Here is a 17,367-nt window from a genome sequence, read left to right on the forward strand (position 1 = left end):
CTGTGTCGAGTGAGAGCACCGAGGGCTGGAAGGCGACTGGGTCGGTGTGGCTGTAGCTACTGCGACCCAGGGGGGCGATCGCCGAGCAACCGGGTTAAGGCTACAGTGATGGCAACCTGCAACGATAGTGGTGCGGCTAGGGGCAGCGCCGCCAAGGGCTCGCCATCATGGTGGCAGCGACGGTGCGGATAGGAGGCAACGATGCTTGTTGCAGTCGCTGCGTAGAGGGATCGCTGCTACTAAGGGTTGGGAGGCAGCGATGGTGGTGTGGTTGGGGGTAGAGCCGCTGCGGCGGATGGGAGGCAATGATTCTTGTTGCAATTGCTGCGTGGAGGGATCGCTGCTACTGAGGGTTGGGAGGCAGTGATGGTGGTGTGGTTGGTGTGGCTGCGATGGCATGGATGGAAGGCATCATTGCTCTGTCTTTAGCGCACTACGGAAGGAGGCACTGGTGACGCCGATGGATCACATGCGATTGAGGAAATGGTGGTGGCTACAGCGGTCATGGTTGCCTTATTTTGATCACCGCGAGAAGGGATGGTCGAGGGACTGCGGTTGCAACCCTAGGGTAGTTGAGCAGCGGTGGAGAAGGAGGCAGGGGTGGTGGCTCGAGTGGGAGGCGACCAACTATGAACGAGCGACGGCGAGCGGTCGGGGCGCAGCGGTAGCGGTGGAGTCACCTTGCAGCGGCGAGCGATGGTGGGCTGGCCGGAAGCAGGGTGTGTCGTTGTGGCTTCTTCTTCCTTTTTTTTAATTTTTTAGAACACAACGAGAACAACGAGAACGTCGAGGATCACTGCTTTGAGGAGCAGTGGTGACGGTGGGGAACGGGTTACCTTGCAGTAGCGGCGATGGTGGAGAAGGGAAGCAGTACGGGTGCGGTTGACGGTTGCCGACCTCTTCTCTCTCTTTTTTTTCTTTCCTTCTTTTTTTTTTTTTTTAGATGACGAACTGCAGCGAGAACGTCGAGGATCGCAGCTCTGATACCAAATGATAGAACCCTAAGGTTTTATCATAAAAGAAAGAAGGGCTCTAATAATGATCACTTCGATAGGATCGACCTCCTTGATCGCTTCAAGGGGATCGCTTTGAGGGGATCGAGCTCCTTGATCACTTCAAGGGGATCGGCCTCCTTGATCGCTTCGAGGGGATCGACCTTCTTGATCACTTCGAGGGGATCGACCTCCTAGGGTTTGTCATAACAAACTGAAATAATATTTCATTGATTGATTGATTGATTTAAAGAAAGGGTTACATCACTATTTATAGAGTTCCACCTAGAGTCCATTCGGACTTGGACTCTTAATAATAATTAAATATTAAATAAACTTCTACCTAATTCTAACTTGAACTAAATAAATTCAATAAACAATTGAACTAAACTGACTCAATAAACATTATTCAAAAGCTCAAAAAAAAAGGATCTTAACAATTATAAGGAAAGTTGGGAGATGCCATGAGAAAGAATTTACGGTCACTTCCTCTTAGTTCGCTTCCTTGTGGGAGATGAAAGACGAAGATAAAAATAACGACAAAAAGGCCCTCCTCCTCATGATCAAACTTTAGAGTTCAAAGACACACGAAGCTCAGACAAAGAGCTCAAATGTCTATATGACTTCAGGAGAAAAATGTTAGGTCATCGAGAATGATATGTAGGGATTTTTTTTTTATTTAGGGCTCGTAAGGTTCTTTATACAGTATAGGGTCCAATCGATCTTTTTCTTCAATTTGAGCTATCCTATTACCTTCTCACCCAATTTAAATATATTTTGATCATTTTAGGAAAATGAGACTTTATGCAGGAATAAGTAAACAAGAGGAGCATGTAAAAAATATTGATCCTTAATATATATATATATATATATAGACAATCACCTAAATGCTAAATAATTGTGTGACACTGTTTACTAAGAATTTTCTCATCGTACTTGGGCAGCCTTTGAGTTGTGCAAATGTCGCGTAGCCATTTAATAGGCAAATTAATGCTAATAAATTAGTACATACCAAAGGGTACAATGGTAAACTGTATTATGACACAACTCTTTTCTCTCTCATTTAATTCAAACCCTTTCTTAATTAATTAATGCTAATAAATTACTACACTCTTTTCTCTCTCATTTAATTAATGCTAATAATTTTTTTAAGAAGTTATGTTTTTTTTATTAAAATTAAAGCATTTGAATTTTACTTATAGTTTTAATTTTTTTTTTACAGCTCATGCCGCACATAGTTGTTTAATCATTTTTTACTAAAATATTTATAAGTCTCGTTAGTATTTAATCATATCATCTTAAAAAATTATTTTATATTTTTTTCAAATATATATTTAATTATTCATCAATAAAAAAAATTTCTTACTTATATATTTACTTTACTGTTCTTATTTCAGGGATACAAATTTCTTATGTATATTAGTTTTTAAACCATTAAATGCTCCATAAAATATCGTTGATTTAACGATTGACTTTTATTTTGGTAAAGGAAAAAGATGAAGACCACTTTTCTTCTTGATGTTGTGGATGTTTGGTAATAATCGGATTAGTTTGACTTAATTTGATTTTGGGTATGTGTGAGAAATTTGATATGATCTATACTCAAATGCTTGGTTGATTACTAAGGAGTGCTTAGATACTTACGGATGAGATTCTCGATGTGATTCCTCTGACGCTCTATTCAGTCATGAAACGAAATGAAAATATTTTAATAAATATTTATTTATCTTAATTATTATAATTTGGAGGATATTTTATGTTGGATTTAACCCAGAAGAAGTATTCTGAAGTACAAGTAAAATATTTTCTTTTATATTTGTCCTATATCCTCTTGGAGCTATCTGGGCTATCACATGTCTTATTAGAAGGAATCTTTTCTCTATAAAGTATAATACCAATTATACTTATGTAGTGAATATAGTATAAATGATTGAGGATCATTAATATATATATATATATATATATATATATATATATATATATATATATATATATATATATATATATATATATATATATATATGAAATGGTTATTATGCACAATGAAATCAGTTTAAATGATTATAGACACATTTAGGAATATATTAGAAATGTGCATTGATGGTCCAACTCACATCTCAAATATGAATTAGTGCTTGATATTTTTTTTTTTTAAATTATATCTAGTTTGGATGTTGCATTGTAAATATTTAAATACTTATACTACCTTACAACATTTAATATTTCAACATTTGTAGGATGTTAATAAATTTTTTTTAATTTTCAAAGTACTTATGACATTCTTTAAAATCACAATAGTATCACTATATAATAGGTTCCTAACCCTCATTTCGTCTCTCATCAACTCCTCTCATAGATGGAATTTTAATTATTTTTAAAGGCAATTTTACATTCATTTATATGATTATATTATTATTATTATTATTATTATTATTATATATATATATATATATATATACATTCATTCATTCATTTATGTTATTTATGTAATTATTAATTTAAATAAAAAATACTTATTTATTTTTGAATAAATATTTAAAATATTTGAAGAGTAAATTTATTATATAATATTAAATATAATTTTAAAATATAATTTTATCAAACAACATCTACATCAATACATACTTATAATACAATTTTTATCTATTAATTATCAACTACTCAAAGTATTTCATAATTATATATTCACTCAAATTATTTTTCAAATATATATTAAAAATATAAATATATTCTCCCTTACACTCACATATACACAGCTTTGCAGACGAGAGGTTGATCTCAATCTCATCATCATAAGGATTATATGAGCTGGACTTCATGATGAAACCTCCCATGAAAATTCAGAGGATTGTCCATGTATTTTTAACTTAGATTTCCCTTGCTAAAGAGATTAATATATTCTTAATTTTTAATTATTCAGATTTATAGGAAATAATATTATTGTTATTTTAATAAAAAAAATATTTAAATATTTAATTTTAAGCAATTTTAAAAAAATGTAAATCTTGAAGAAACATAAAAACACTTTGATTTAGTAACAATCGACAAGTAATCCGCCACGTGTAGCTACTTGGAAGAGTCTCGATGTCCGGGGCCATCAAGAACCGTTTGATCTGACAACGGACGATGTTCGTCGGACGGCCGTGGATCTTCAGCTCGTCCCGTAGGGCAGATCGCCAGCTCGCAGAAGAGGAGGATGCGTCGCCGTCCATGGCGTCGGACCTTCTTCGTCGATCTCTTTCTCCTCCTTTTCATCGTCCCCCTCGTCTTATTCGTGTTGCGGGTGGCGTTTACAGGCGGCGACGCTGAGGTGAGGGTCAAGAGGTCCGCGGAGCTCCCCCTTCGCTTCAGCTCTGATGGTGGCTTTAAGATCCTCCAGGTAAGTTGAGCTTCGTAGCCCGACTCCAAGGATTGGGTTTTTTTACCATCAAGATTGGATTTCCTGCCCGTGTTTCTTGTAGGTGGCCGATATGCATTACGGCAACGGGCTGGTGACCCGATGCCGAGACGTCTTGCCCTCGGAGGCCGCCCGCTGCTCCGATCTCAACTCGACGTTGTTCCTCAAGAGGATGATCGAAGCCGAGAAACCGGATTTGATCGCCTTCACAGGTTCTCCTACCGACTCTTCCTCTTTTGGTACCTCGATTTTCGCATGGAAGATTCCATGTTTCACGCGGATTGAGGGGGCACTGGAGATACATTTGCTCTGGCCCTGTCTTCTTTCGTATTCTTGTTCTCTTCTTCTTCGATCTTTTCGGGTCGCCGTTGCGGAGGCCATCGATCCGCTATTCCTTGTCGGTAGGTCTGATTCTGGGTGAATTATCGTGCGGAAGGCGCGTTTCTTTGAGGGGCTTGTTTGCTCGTCAGAGGATTCCGATCGCTCGATCGGTTATTTCTTCAATTAGTGTTTTCGGGCTGCCGGAAGATGCCGCCGAGTCCACGGCACAGATCCCACCAGTCGCACAAACACTTGAGGGACCGGTCCGACTCCGAGGAGGATGAGAGACCGCTGGAGAGGACTAGGGAGGAGGATACGGTGCCGGAGAAGCGAAGGCCCTCGAATGAGCACGCTGGGAAAGAGGTGATGGGTTCTAGCAATGAGGATACCTCTGAGGAGAAGAAGCGCAAATCAAGTGAGGACGAGGTGGTGGTCGTGGTTGCTGATCTGTGGGACGGTGGCCAGGAGAACGAGAAGTGGAATGTAATCAAGTGAGAACAAGCGAGGTGGTGGTCGTAATCAGGTGGTGGTCGTGGTTGCTGATCTGTGGGACGGTGGCCAGAAGAAGCGCAAATCAAGTGAGGACGAGAAGTGGAATGTAATCACATCAAATATTTAAGTTAGGAATTGATTTTCTTTCCTTGTTATTATAATTTAAGAAAATCTTAATCTACTTCCTTATTTGTTGATATGAATTAAGGAAATAACTAGTAAGTATTCCAAATATGATGATATCATATTTGTTAGTATATTAAATGAAAATAATTTATATTAAATAAATACGAAAATTAAAATTTATTTCCCTTAATAGAGGCTCATCTCCTCCTATTTAAAGGGGAGGGATCTCTCTCCTTCGTTCCTCACCTAGTCGAGCCTGGTAGCGGGAGGAACGAGGAGTTATACCCTGTTGACAAGAGAAACCTACAAGAGGTAGGTTTCCTTACCTTTCTTAAAAGTTTTAGCTTTTATTTTGATTCTTTAAATGTTGAAAGTTTTATAGTTTGAAAAATGTGTATCAATTCTTTAAAAGTCAAATTTTTTGTATTAAAATAATCAATTAAAGTTTTCATAATATTCTTTGACCCATGATTAAGGTTTTTATTGTAGAATTAAATATGTTAAAAAAGTATATGTTTTATATGATATATTTTCTGTATTACAGTTTATCTTTAATCTTATTTGGATTAAAATCTTGTTAGACTAGAATATGTTATCTAAAATCCCATTTTTTGATATTCTTTGATCTGAAATTTAAAATATATTATTCTGAATGATTTAAAATATGACTAGAATATGTTGAAATTTTATGTGTTGAAAACATGATTTTTATTTGAATTTAGAAAGCTATTTCCTTGTGTTAAAACTTATCTCCTAGTCCCTCTTTTAATGTCTTATGATTTCTAGTCAAATTGAGAATGTTATTTCTTTGTATTAAAGTTTTTTTCCTCATCTATCTTTTAATGCATTATTATATTTTCATTTATATTGTTAATTGGTATATGCTATGACTAGTCCATGGGCCAGGGCTGGGCCAGTTTTATGTAATGCATGCTCAATCATGTATAATGCACATGACCAGTAGATGGACTGGCTCAATCTAGCCCAATATTATTGTTGAACTTGAGCCCAAATATTGATTGAATTAAACTAGACTTGATTAGTCTAGATCAATTCAGGGTGATTCCGAATTGATTGACTTATTCAAGTTAGTTTAACCTAAATTGAACTTAATCTAGTCTAAATTATACTAATCTAGGATGGTTCCAAACCAGTTAAATAAGGATTAGAGATCAGTTCAGTCAGGCTCTAGTAAATCGAGTTCAATTGAATCGATTAAACTAGAGTTCAAGTCAATTGAGGGTTAATTTATATTATTTGATATTGATGATTTTTGAAAGAGATGTTTTAAATATGTTATTTCATCCCGAAATGGATATGACCAGTGTGAGATTATATTCCTGCCGAGAGCAGGTAGGGCGATTCCCTTCGGGGATTAGCGGGCCGTCAGACGTGGCGGCTGGACGGTTCCTCCATCCGCTGTTGGGAGGAACGTGTCCCCACTTTGGCGGGTGTGGGACACCACTCCATCCGCTGTTGGGAGTGTGATATGAGTTTGCCTCCATCCGCTGTTGGGAGAACACAAACTCATCCCGTAGGATAAAGCCTCTCCATCCGCTATTGGGGGAGTGCTCCTTCGGGTACTTGATATACGCCAATGGGATGATTGATTGAATTTTGATCATGTATTTATTTTGATTTGACTTTTGGGGTTCCTACTCAGCGTTGCTGAATTTTCTTTGTTTTTGATTTTCAGAGCAGCCTCCCTCTAGTACTAAATCGGATTCCAGTGGAGAGCGGACCTTCCTCTACCGCTAGGTAGAGCCACTTGGATGACTCTTGAAGTTAACATCACTATGTTTACTTTTCTATTTGTAATTTGATGAATAAATGAATTGTAATAAATGGTTATAGATGATGAATAAAGTGATGTTTATTTATTTGGCCTGTGTGAAAATATATATATAAAAAAAAATAAATTTTCAGGATGTGACAACTTTTTATGGTATCAGAGCATGGTCTAGGGCCTGTAGGTGTATTAGCTCCCTTGATTGATTCTAACCGATGATTGTCTTTAACATATTATAGGAGTAATGGAGCCAATTCCAAAGATTAGTGGTCCTGTCACTCGGGGTGCTCATGGTCGCAATGCTATTGGTCTACGCACTCGGAGAGGTGTTCAAACAAATAATAACTTGGAAGCTCCACGCATCGTAGAGCAAACCCAGTCCTCCCGTACACCTGTCACTAATTATGGGCCAGCTTCTCCGACTTCGCAGAATGCCCCTCATGCCCCAGCACCCGTCAATGCTCAAGGTGACGTACACGGAGTCCTCAATGCTATTAGAGGATACTTTGAGCGTCAGGAGGAACGAGATGAAATTCCACGGGGTAGGAATAATTCTTTAGATCACTTTAAGAGATTGGGACCACCAATTTTTGACGGCAAGCCAGACCCAATCTTTGCTGAACGTTGGATTCGTCAAGTGGAAAAAACATTCGAAGCTATCGAATGTAGGGAAAATCAGAAAGTGCCTTTCGCTTCTTTCATTTTGGAAGGGAAGGCAGACACTTGGTGGACCTATAAAAGGAGGATGTTAGAGGCAGGAGGTAATGTGGTAACTTGGGAGCAAGTTTAAAGGTGTATTTTATGAGCAGTTCTTTCCTGATTCAGTTCGCTTTGAGAAACAACAAGAGTTCCTTAGCATCCACCAAGGAAATAGAACTGTAATGGAATATGATCATCATTTCACTGAGTTGGCTCAGTTCTCTCCACATATTGCTTTTAATGAAAGTCAAAGAGCTTGTCATTTTGAGAGGGGACTTCGATCATCAATTAGTAAGTCTGTTGCAGTACTGATTTTACCAACATATGCTGAAGTGTTAAATCGAGCTTTGGTGGTAGAGAAATTGGATAATGAATTACAACAAGCAAAGGATCGAAAGCGACCTTTTAGTGCTACACCATTACATATGGGGGATCACATTCTGGACCCTCAAAGAAAGGAAAAGGCAAACAGTTTGGGCATCAACAAGCAGGAGCTCCTAGCAATCAAGTTGTTATAAGATGTTATTTCTGTGGGAAGACAGATCATGTTTCCATCTCATGCCCCTTGGGACAACGCGTATGTTTTTATTGTCAACAACCGGGGCACATGTCGAAGGATTGCCCACGGAAGCAATATCAACGTCGAGCTCCACCCCAAACAACTGGACAACAACAGCTACGACCCAGAGAGGAAGGATAGGCAAGAGTCTATGCACTGACTCATCAAGATGCTGAAGCCTCGGGATATATTATTAAAGGTATCATCACACTCTGTGGTATGCCAGCATCTGTGCTTATTGATTCTGGTTCTACACATTCTTTTATATCACCCTATTTTGCTATGAAATTACATAAGAATCGTGAGACAATGAATAATGCATTAATGGTAGTAACACCGGTTGGAAACTCTTTGATAGTTGATCAGATATATAGAAACTGTGTTATTACTTTTGAAAGTCACGATTTGCTAGTAGATCTTATTCTACTAGAATTTCAAGATTTCGACGCTATCTTGGGTATGGACTGGCTTTCAGCATACCATGCAAGTGTCGATTGTTTTCGGAAGACTGTTACTTTCTCACCTCTAGATCAACCACCTTTCAAGTTCATTGGGATTCAAGAAAAGTTCCCTTCTATTATTTCAGCCTTGAGTGCTACCCAACTATTACTGAAGGGATGTCAGGGATACTTGGCCTTTATTTCTGGAGAAGAATCTAAGAAGCCAGTATTAAAGGACATCCCCATTGTACGGGATTTTCCAGATGTTTTTCCTGAAGATCTACTTGCACTGCCACCAAATAGACAGATTGAATTTACAATTGATCTTCTACCTGGTACTGCACCTATTTCTAAACCTCCATATAGAATGGCACCAATTGAGTTGGAGGAGTTAAAGAAACAGATCCAAGAGCTTTTGGACAAGGGTTTTATTCGACCTAGTGTATCACCTTGGGGTGCCCCTGTCCTATTTGTGAAGAAGAAAGATGGATCTATGCGACTATGCATTGATTATAGACAACTCACCCAAGTGACCATAAAGAATAAATATCCTCTTCCTCGAATAGATGACCTGTTTGATCAACTTCAAGGTACTCAGGTATACTCAAAGATTGATTTGAGATCCAGGTATCATCAACTAAAGATAAGGGAAGGAGACATACAGAAAACTGCCTTTAGAACAAGATATGGTCATTATGAATTCTTAGTAATGCCTTTTGGACTCACAAATGCACCAGCTGCCTTCATGGATCTCATGAATAGAGTGTTCCACCCTTATCTCGATAAATTTGTAATTGTGTTTATTGATGATATCTTGATCTACTCCAAAAGCATAGCAGAGCATGAACACCATCTTAAGATAGTTCTGGAAATCCTAAGGCGAGAGAAACTATATGCCAAGTTAAGTAAGTGTAACTTTTGGCTCAATGAAATTATGTTTCTCGGTCATGTAATTTCGAGCGCTGGCATATCTGTTGACCCTCACAAGATTGAAGCTGTGATAAAATGGAAGCAACCTTCTAATGTTTCAGAGATTAGAAGCTTCTTGGGTTTGGCTGGATACTATAGAAGATTCGTAGAAGGCTTTTCAAAAATAGCAGCACCATTGACCAAGTTGACACAAAAGAACATAAAATTCATGTGGGATGATAAATGTCAACAAAGTTTTCAAGAATTGAAGAAGAAATTAACCAGTGCTCCTATCTTGGTGATTCCTTCAGGGGGAGAAGGTTTTGTAGTGTATAGTGATGCCTCACTACAAGGGCTTGGTTGCGTTCTAATGCAAAACGAGAGGGTAGTTGCTTATGCATCGAGGCAATTAAAGCATCATGAAAAGTACTATCCTACTCATGACTTAGAGCTAGCAGCTATCATTTTTGCACTGAAAATTTGGAGGCATTATCTATATGGACAGACTTTCGAAATCTTCACAGATCATAAGAGTCTCAAATATATTTTCACACAGAAAGATTTAAATATGAGACAAAGAAGGTGGTTGGACTTTTTAAAGGATTATGATTTTAATATCAACTACCATCCTGGGAAAGCTAATATAGTTGCTGATGCCTTAAGCAGAAATACCTATAATCTTGTAGCCTATATGAATATTCAAAGGAATTCTATGATAACGGAGTTAGCAGACTTAAAACTTAAACTTTTATCAGAGACAAATAAAGGTTTTCTTGTGTGTTTGATGGCACAATCATTTTTGGTGGAAAAGGTTAAAGAAGGTCAAAAGGAAGATACATATCTTCAAATGATAGTTAAGGAAATAGCTCAAGGATCTAGACCTGAATTTCTCCAAGCCGAAGATGGTTCTATTACATTCCACAATCGACTTTGTGTTCCCGAAAGCCATCCAGTAAAGATGCAATTATTAGAGGAGGCACATAGATCAAAATTTAATATCCATCCCGGGACTACTAAGATGTATCGAGATTTACGCCAAAACTATTGGTGGCGTGGTATGAAGAGAGATATAGCAAAGTTTGTTTCTAAATGTCTGATATGTCAACAGGTGAAGATAGAACATCGAGTACCTGCGGGAAAGTTGCAAAGGATTTCAATTCCTGAATGGAAGTGGGAGCAAGTCACTATGGATTTTGTAACAGGATTACCCAAGACCGTGAAAGGATATGACGGAATTTGGGTAATAGTAGACAGACTTACTAAATCTGCTCACTTCCTTTCTATTAACAAGAAGTATTTATTGGATAAACTAGCAAGCTTATATATTAAGGAAATCATTCGATATCATGGGGTGCCAGTTAGCATTATCTCAGATAGAGATCCAAGATTCACCTCTAAATTTTGGGGAAGTCTACAAAAATCTTTGGGCACACAATTAAAATTTAGTACAGCTTTTCACGCCCAAATTGATGGCCAATCTGAAAGGACAATACAAACTCTTGAAGATCTCTTAAGAGCATGTGCTTTAGACTTTGGTGGGAGTTGGGATATGTACTTGCATCTAATTGAGTTTTCTTATAATAATAGTTACCACTCTAGCATACAGATGGCTCCATTTGAAGCTCTTTTTGGAAGAAAGTGCAGATCACCTGTATATTGGGATGAGGTGGGAGAACGGAAGCTTTTAGGGCCTCAATTAATTAAAAAAGATGCTGATAATATTCGAATTATACGCCAAAGATTATTAACAGCTCAAAGTCGTCAGAAAAGTTATGCAGATCGAAGGCGAAGAGATCTAGAGTTCGAAATTGATGAGCACGTCTTCTTAAAGGTGTCGCCAACCAAGGGAGTTATGAGGTTTGGTCAAAGGGGAAAGTTAGCCCCAAGATTTATTGGCCCATTTGAGATCTTACAAAAGGTTGGGCCTGTAGCATACAGATTGGCATTGCCCCCGGCTTTGGCTAGCATCCATGATGTATTCCACGTGTCAATGCTTCGAAGATATATTAGGGATCTATCACATGTCATATCTTACCAACCTCTACAATTACGAGATGATGCCACTTTTAGAGAACAACCAACCCAGATCTTGGAAAGAAAAGAACATGTTCTAAGGAACAAAATTATACCTTTGGTAAAAATTTGTTGGCAACACCATTCAGACCAAGAGGCAACATGGGAAAGAGAAGAAGATATGCGAGAGCAGTATCCTCATCTATTCTATTAAGGTAAGCTAAATTTGGGGACCAAATTTCCTATAGGAGGGGAGAAATGTAATCACATCAAATATTTAAGTTAGGAATTGATTTTCTTTCCTTACTTGTTAATATAATTTAAGGAAATCTTAATCTATTTCCTTGTTTGTTGATATGAATTAAGGAAATAACTAGTAAGTATTCCAAATATGATGATATCATATTTGTTAGTATATTAAATGAAAATAATTTATATTAAATAAATACGAAAATTAAAATTTATTTCCCTTAATAGAGGCTCGCCTCCTCCTATTTAAAGGGGAGGGATCTCTCTCCTTCGTTCCTCACCTAGTCGAGCCTGGCAACGGGAGGAACGAGGAGTTATACCCTGTTGACAAGAGAACGAGGAGTTACACCCTATTGACAAGAGGTAGGTTTCCCTACCTTTCTTAAAAGTTTTAGCTTTTATTTTGATTCTTTAAATGTTGAAAGTTTTATAGTTTGAAAAATATGTATCAATTCTTTAAATATCAAATTTTTTGTATTAAAATAATTAATTAAAGTTTTCATAATATTCTTTGACCCGTGATTAAGGTTTTTATTGTAGAATTAAATATGTTAAAAAAGTATATGTTTTATATGATATATTTTCTGTATTACAGTTTATCTTTAATCTTATTTGGATTAAAATCTTGTTAGACTAGAATATGTTATCTAAAATCCTTTTTTTTTATATTCTTTGATCTGAAATTTAAAATATATTATTCTGAATGATTTAAAATATGATTAGAATATGTTGAAATTTTATGTGTTGAAAACATGATTTTTATTTGAATTTAGAAAGCTATTTCCTTGTGTTAAAACTTATCTCCTAGTCCCTCTTTTAATGTCTTATGATTTCTAGTCAAATTGAGAATGTTATTTCTTTGTATTAAAGCTTTTTTCCTCATCTATCTTTTAATGCATTATTATGTTTTCATTTACGTTGTTAATGGGTATATGCTATGACTAGTCCATGGGCCAGGGCTGGGCCAGTTTTATGTAATGCATGCTTAATCATGTATAATGCACATGACCAGTAGATGGACTGGCTCAATCTAGCCCAATATTATTGTTGAACTTGAGCCCAAATATTGATTGAATTAAACTAGACTTGATTAGTCTAGATCAATTCAGGGTGATTCCGAATTGATTGACTTATTCAAGTTAGTTTAACCTAAATTGAACTTAATCTATTCTAAATTATACTAGTCTAGGGTGGTTCCAGACCAGTTAAATAAGGATTAGAGATCAGTTCAGTCAGGCTCTAGTAAATCGAGTTCAATTGAATCAATTAAACTAGAGTTCAAGTCAATTGATGGTTAATTTATATTATTTGATATTGATGATTTTTGAAAGAGATGTTTTAAATATGTTATTTCATCCCGAAATGGATATGACCAGTGTGAGATTATATTCCTGCCGAGAGCAGGTAGGGCGATTCCCTTCGGGGATTAGCGGGCCGTCAGACGTGGCGGCTGGACGGTTCCTCCATCCGCTGTTGGGAAGAATGTGTCCCCACTTTGGCGGGTGTGGAACACCACTCTATCCGCTGTTGGGAGTGTGATATGAGTTTGCCTCCATCCACTGTTGGGAGAACACAAACTCATCCCGTAGGATAAAGCCTCTCCATCTGCTGTTGGGGGAGTGCTCCTTCGGGTACTTGATATACGCCAATGGGATGATTGATTGAATTTTGATCATGTATTCATCTTGATTTGACTTTTGGGGTTCCTACTCAGCGTTGCTGAATTTTCTTTGTTTTTGATTTTCAGAGCAGCCTCCCTCTAGTACTAAATCGGATTTCAGTGGAGAGCGGACCTTCCTCTACCGCTATAAATGGTTATAGATGATGAATAAAGTGATGTTTATTTATTTGGCCTGTGTGGAAATATATATATAAAAAAAAAAAACAAATTTTCAGGATGTGACATGGAATGGAGAGGAATTTGGGCCTGTTTTGAACAAGTGTTCAAGATCATGGAAGGCATGAGGGGTGAGGATCATGGAAGGAAGAATGACTCAGTGAAGAAGAAGTCCGAAGGCATGAGGGATGAGGATCATAGAAGGAAGAATGACTCAGTGAAGGAGAAGTCCGAAAAGACATCAAGCCGGAGAGAGAGTAGTCATTACAAAGATGGAAAGGAGAGGAGGGCAGCAATAAGAAGGAAGAAGCCCAAGATTCCAGGCATGTTATGTCTGATGATTTGCCCAGTAGGTAAGGCACAGAGGAACTTGCAACAAAGCACTATACAAAAGTCAACGAATCCAGGGAAAACCCTGAAGACAAAGATAAGTCGCTAGATAATAGCAGAGGTTTTGATGATAGGAGACTATCTTATAGAGATGATTATAGTATAGATAAATAAAGCATCTCTTTAGATTCATTTTACTGCATTTTCGTTTACCTTACCTTCTTGATCTTCTTGTTGTGCAACAAAAAAAAAAAAAAAAAACTGCAAGTCTAAAGTATTTGAGATCGGCTATATGAATCATTGATCATCGTTGAGATATGTTCTTATCCATGTTATATGCTAAATAATTCTTTGCCCATGGATGTCATTAATCAGAGGTCTCTATGCCTTCACTTGTTTGAATATTCATAGATGTTGCATTTAGAGATGACACTGTTGATTAATGATGACACTGTTGACTCTCAGAAAATAATTTATCAGGTGTTTCTAACTGAGTTTTCTCTATATCATCTTCTCATGTAAAACAGGGGATAACATATTTGGAGCCAGTGCTACTGATGCTGCAGAATCACTCTTCAAGGTTTTTAGTCCTGCCATGGAGTCCAGGACTCCCTGGGCTGCAATCTTGGGCAATCATGACCAGGAGTCCACCATGACACGAGAAGAATTGATGTCGTTCATCTCACTAATGGATTACTCAGTGTCCCAAGTAAACCCATCTGGTTTTGTGGTCCATGGATATGGAAATTATGACATCAGGGTGCATGGAGCATGGGGATCGGGTTTGGCTAACACAAGTGTGCTAAATCTCTATTTCCTTGACAGTGGTGATCGTGTTATGGTCAGTGGTGTCAGAACATATGGATGGATTAGGGATTCTCAACTAACTTGGCTTCACACTATTTCTGAAGAGCTTCAGGTAGTAGTGATTTATGAAAATTTAAGCTTAATGTTCAAATTTATTTCCGAGGATGTAGCCCGTTTAGATGCATTAAGGCCCCTCCTTGACCCCCAACCCTTACTCTCTCTCTCTCTCTCTCTCTTTTGTTCTGATATACGGCAAAAACCAGCCTTTGTAATTCTCCTGTTATACATCAGAAAGATATGGACTCACCTTGTCTCCACTCAGGCAAGAAACTGTTGAGATAGATGTGGTAATCAAATCTGGGCCTTCTAATCACATTAAGGCGTCATTGAATTGTTAAGTAAATACACCCTCCTAACACATAATTACCCTTGTAGAAGCCCATAACCTTGAATGCTTATTAGTGACTTCTCAAGCACCATTTGTTTTCCCTTTGATATTACTATAGCGGTAGCTGAGAAAATGTAGTGTTCTTGGTGAACTATCAAATGCCGCTTTAGTTTCTGCATGATTTTTTTGTCTGCAGTGTTATATTGATAGTTGATACCAACATCAAATGCGTAACTGATTCTGAAGCTTATAAGAGTTAGATTTGGCAAATGAAAATAATGGATCTGGCTACATAATATAAAACATTTAATTACTGAGAACAAAAGCTAACATTGTGCAATAATTTGGCTTCGATCAGATACATATGGTGAGTTGTGTATAATTGTCATGATATTAAGTTAAAATGAGATTACTGAGAGCTACCAAATAACAAAATTTTTATGTTGTATATCATGTTTATCAAATCAATTATGATCTATAACTCTAGGCAAAAGAAAAAAGAAGTTTACTTTGTCATGCTGACAAATTTTGACTAGCAACAAGGTCCAAGTAATCAACTTTCATTTTACGGTAATGAATTCTTTCCTGAGTTTATGTGAATTTGAAAGATACTGTATTTTAACATGTTCCAAGTTGTGTACTGTATACACAAATCTAGTGAGAAAATCTAGCATTGTTGGAATCTTGTTTTGCTGCCACCAAGAAATATACTTCCTTTTTTCTTAGAAAGAAGAATCTATATTTTCTCTGCTTTTCCAGCAAAGCTCTCTTACATGACTTTTATGCAAATTATGCTTTGCATTTTATGTTATTCAAAGAGAAAGGCTCCTATGAGGCTAAAACAATCTTTATGTCGGATGTATTGTTTTGCTAAATGGACTAAGATATAATCAAATCTATAATAGAGCAGGTATCCAACTCCAGCACTTTCATTCTTCCATATCCCCATTCCAGAGGTTCGTGACCTGTGGTTTAGGGGTTTTGTGGGTCAGTTTCAAGAGGCAGTCGCCTGTTCTTCTGTCAAATCAGGAATCCTTCAGTCCCTAAGCTCAATGGGAGATGTGAAAGCAGTATTCATCGGCCACGATCATCTTAATGACTTCTGTGGCAAAATAAATGGTATATGGTTCTGTTATGGAGGAGGTTTTGGTTACCACGGGTATGGAAGAGTCGGGTGGCCTAGGAGAGCAAGGGTAATCTCTGCCCATCTTGCAAAAGGGAAGGAGGCATGGATGGGGGTTGAGACAATCAGGACCTGGAAGCGCCTGGACGATGACAAGCTGACCAAAATCGATGAGCAATTGCTCTGGAGCCATGATCATCTACAACCTGGAACATTATATGTGTGATCAGTGCCCAATTGCCATTTTTTGTATAGTTTTGTATTTTGTATATCATTGTTAGATCAGTACTTCAATTTTGTTACCTACATTGGGGAAGAGATATGAAGGAAGCATATCATTTATTGGTAAATTTTGCAGTGCTTAAGAATTTATTTGACTCTTAACTTCAGTTGCTGTCTTGTGTCAAAGAATGGAATAAAACAGTTGCTTTGTGAGCTAATTCTTGATGAGAAAGTAGAGTAACTATACAGATAAAAAAAATCCTGCATCAAATATTCGGTGATCAGATGATTGTATATGTGACAAGTTGGAATTCAGGAATTGTTGATTTGGTTGAATGCTAAACACAGATCAGAAAGTTCTGTAGATAATTGTGGTTTAGTTTATTTCAGAAAATTCTAGTGTGGAGACATGACAATTACATCCCGAACTATTAAACTAGAGTGGGTGGGTTATTTGGCTGCCAGCTAAAGAACGTAGCTTAAATAAATATGGTAATTGCTGATCACAGAGCCACTAAGATAATGTGGCTCTTTTCTGATGCATGCTTGATTGCAAATATAGATGCAAATAGAGTCTCACTTTGAAAATAAGTAGTTCCAACTTTCAAGTAAGATTTGAATTTTCTTTTTGTCAAGCTTTTTAAATATTTTTATGTCTTGTTTTTTCTGATCAG

General features: G+C 37.3%; 1 protein-coding gene across 1 annotated transcript; it reads left to right on the forward strand.

Moving 5' to 3' along the window:
- The first annotated feature begins 4,071 nt into the window (after window positions 1-4,071).
- Window positions 4,072-16,821, forward strand: LOC103991929 (probable inactive purple acid phosphatase 28). The gene is made up of 4 exons (XM_009411473.3): window positions 4,072-4,371; window positions 4,454-4,601; window positions 14,681-15,072; window positions 16,254-16,821. Exons 1-4 carry the CDS (start codon window positions 4,189-4,191, stop codon window positions 16,695-16,697), a joined length of 1,167 nt encoding a protein of 388 aa, XP_009409748.2. The 5' UTR covers window positions 4,072-4,188; the 3' UTR covers window positions 16,698-16,821.
- The last annotated feature ends 546 nt before the right edge of the window (window positions 16,822-17,367 follow it).

This window comes from Musa acuminata, chromosome BXJ2-7, assembly GCF_036884655.1.
Source record: "Musa acuminata AAA Group cultivar baxijiao chromosome BXJ2-7, Cavendish_Baxijiao_AAA, whole genome shotgun sequence".
Classification (NCBI taxonomy): Eukaryota; Viridiplantae; Streptophyta; class Magnoliopsida; order Zingiberales; family Musaceae; genus Musa; species Musa acuminata.

Excerpts from the sequence above, each read along its gene's own strand:
- LOC103991929 (XM_009411473.3), top strand. The coding sequence starts at position 4,189 with ATGCGTCGCCGTCCATGGCGTCGGACCTTCTTCGTCGATCTCTTTCTC. Across the intron at positions 4,372-4,453 it reads GTGGCTTTAAGATCCTCCAG|GTGGCCGATATGCATTACGG; the intron begins GTAAGTTGAGCT and ends TGTTTCTTGTAG. Across the intron at positions 4,602-14,680 it reads GGATTTGATCGCCTTCACAG|GGGATAACATATTTGGAGCC; the intron begins GTTCTCCTACCG and ends CATGTAAAACAG.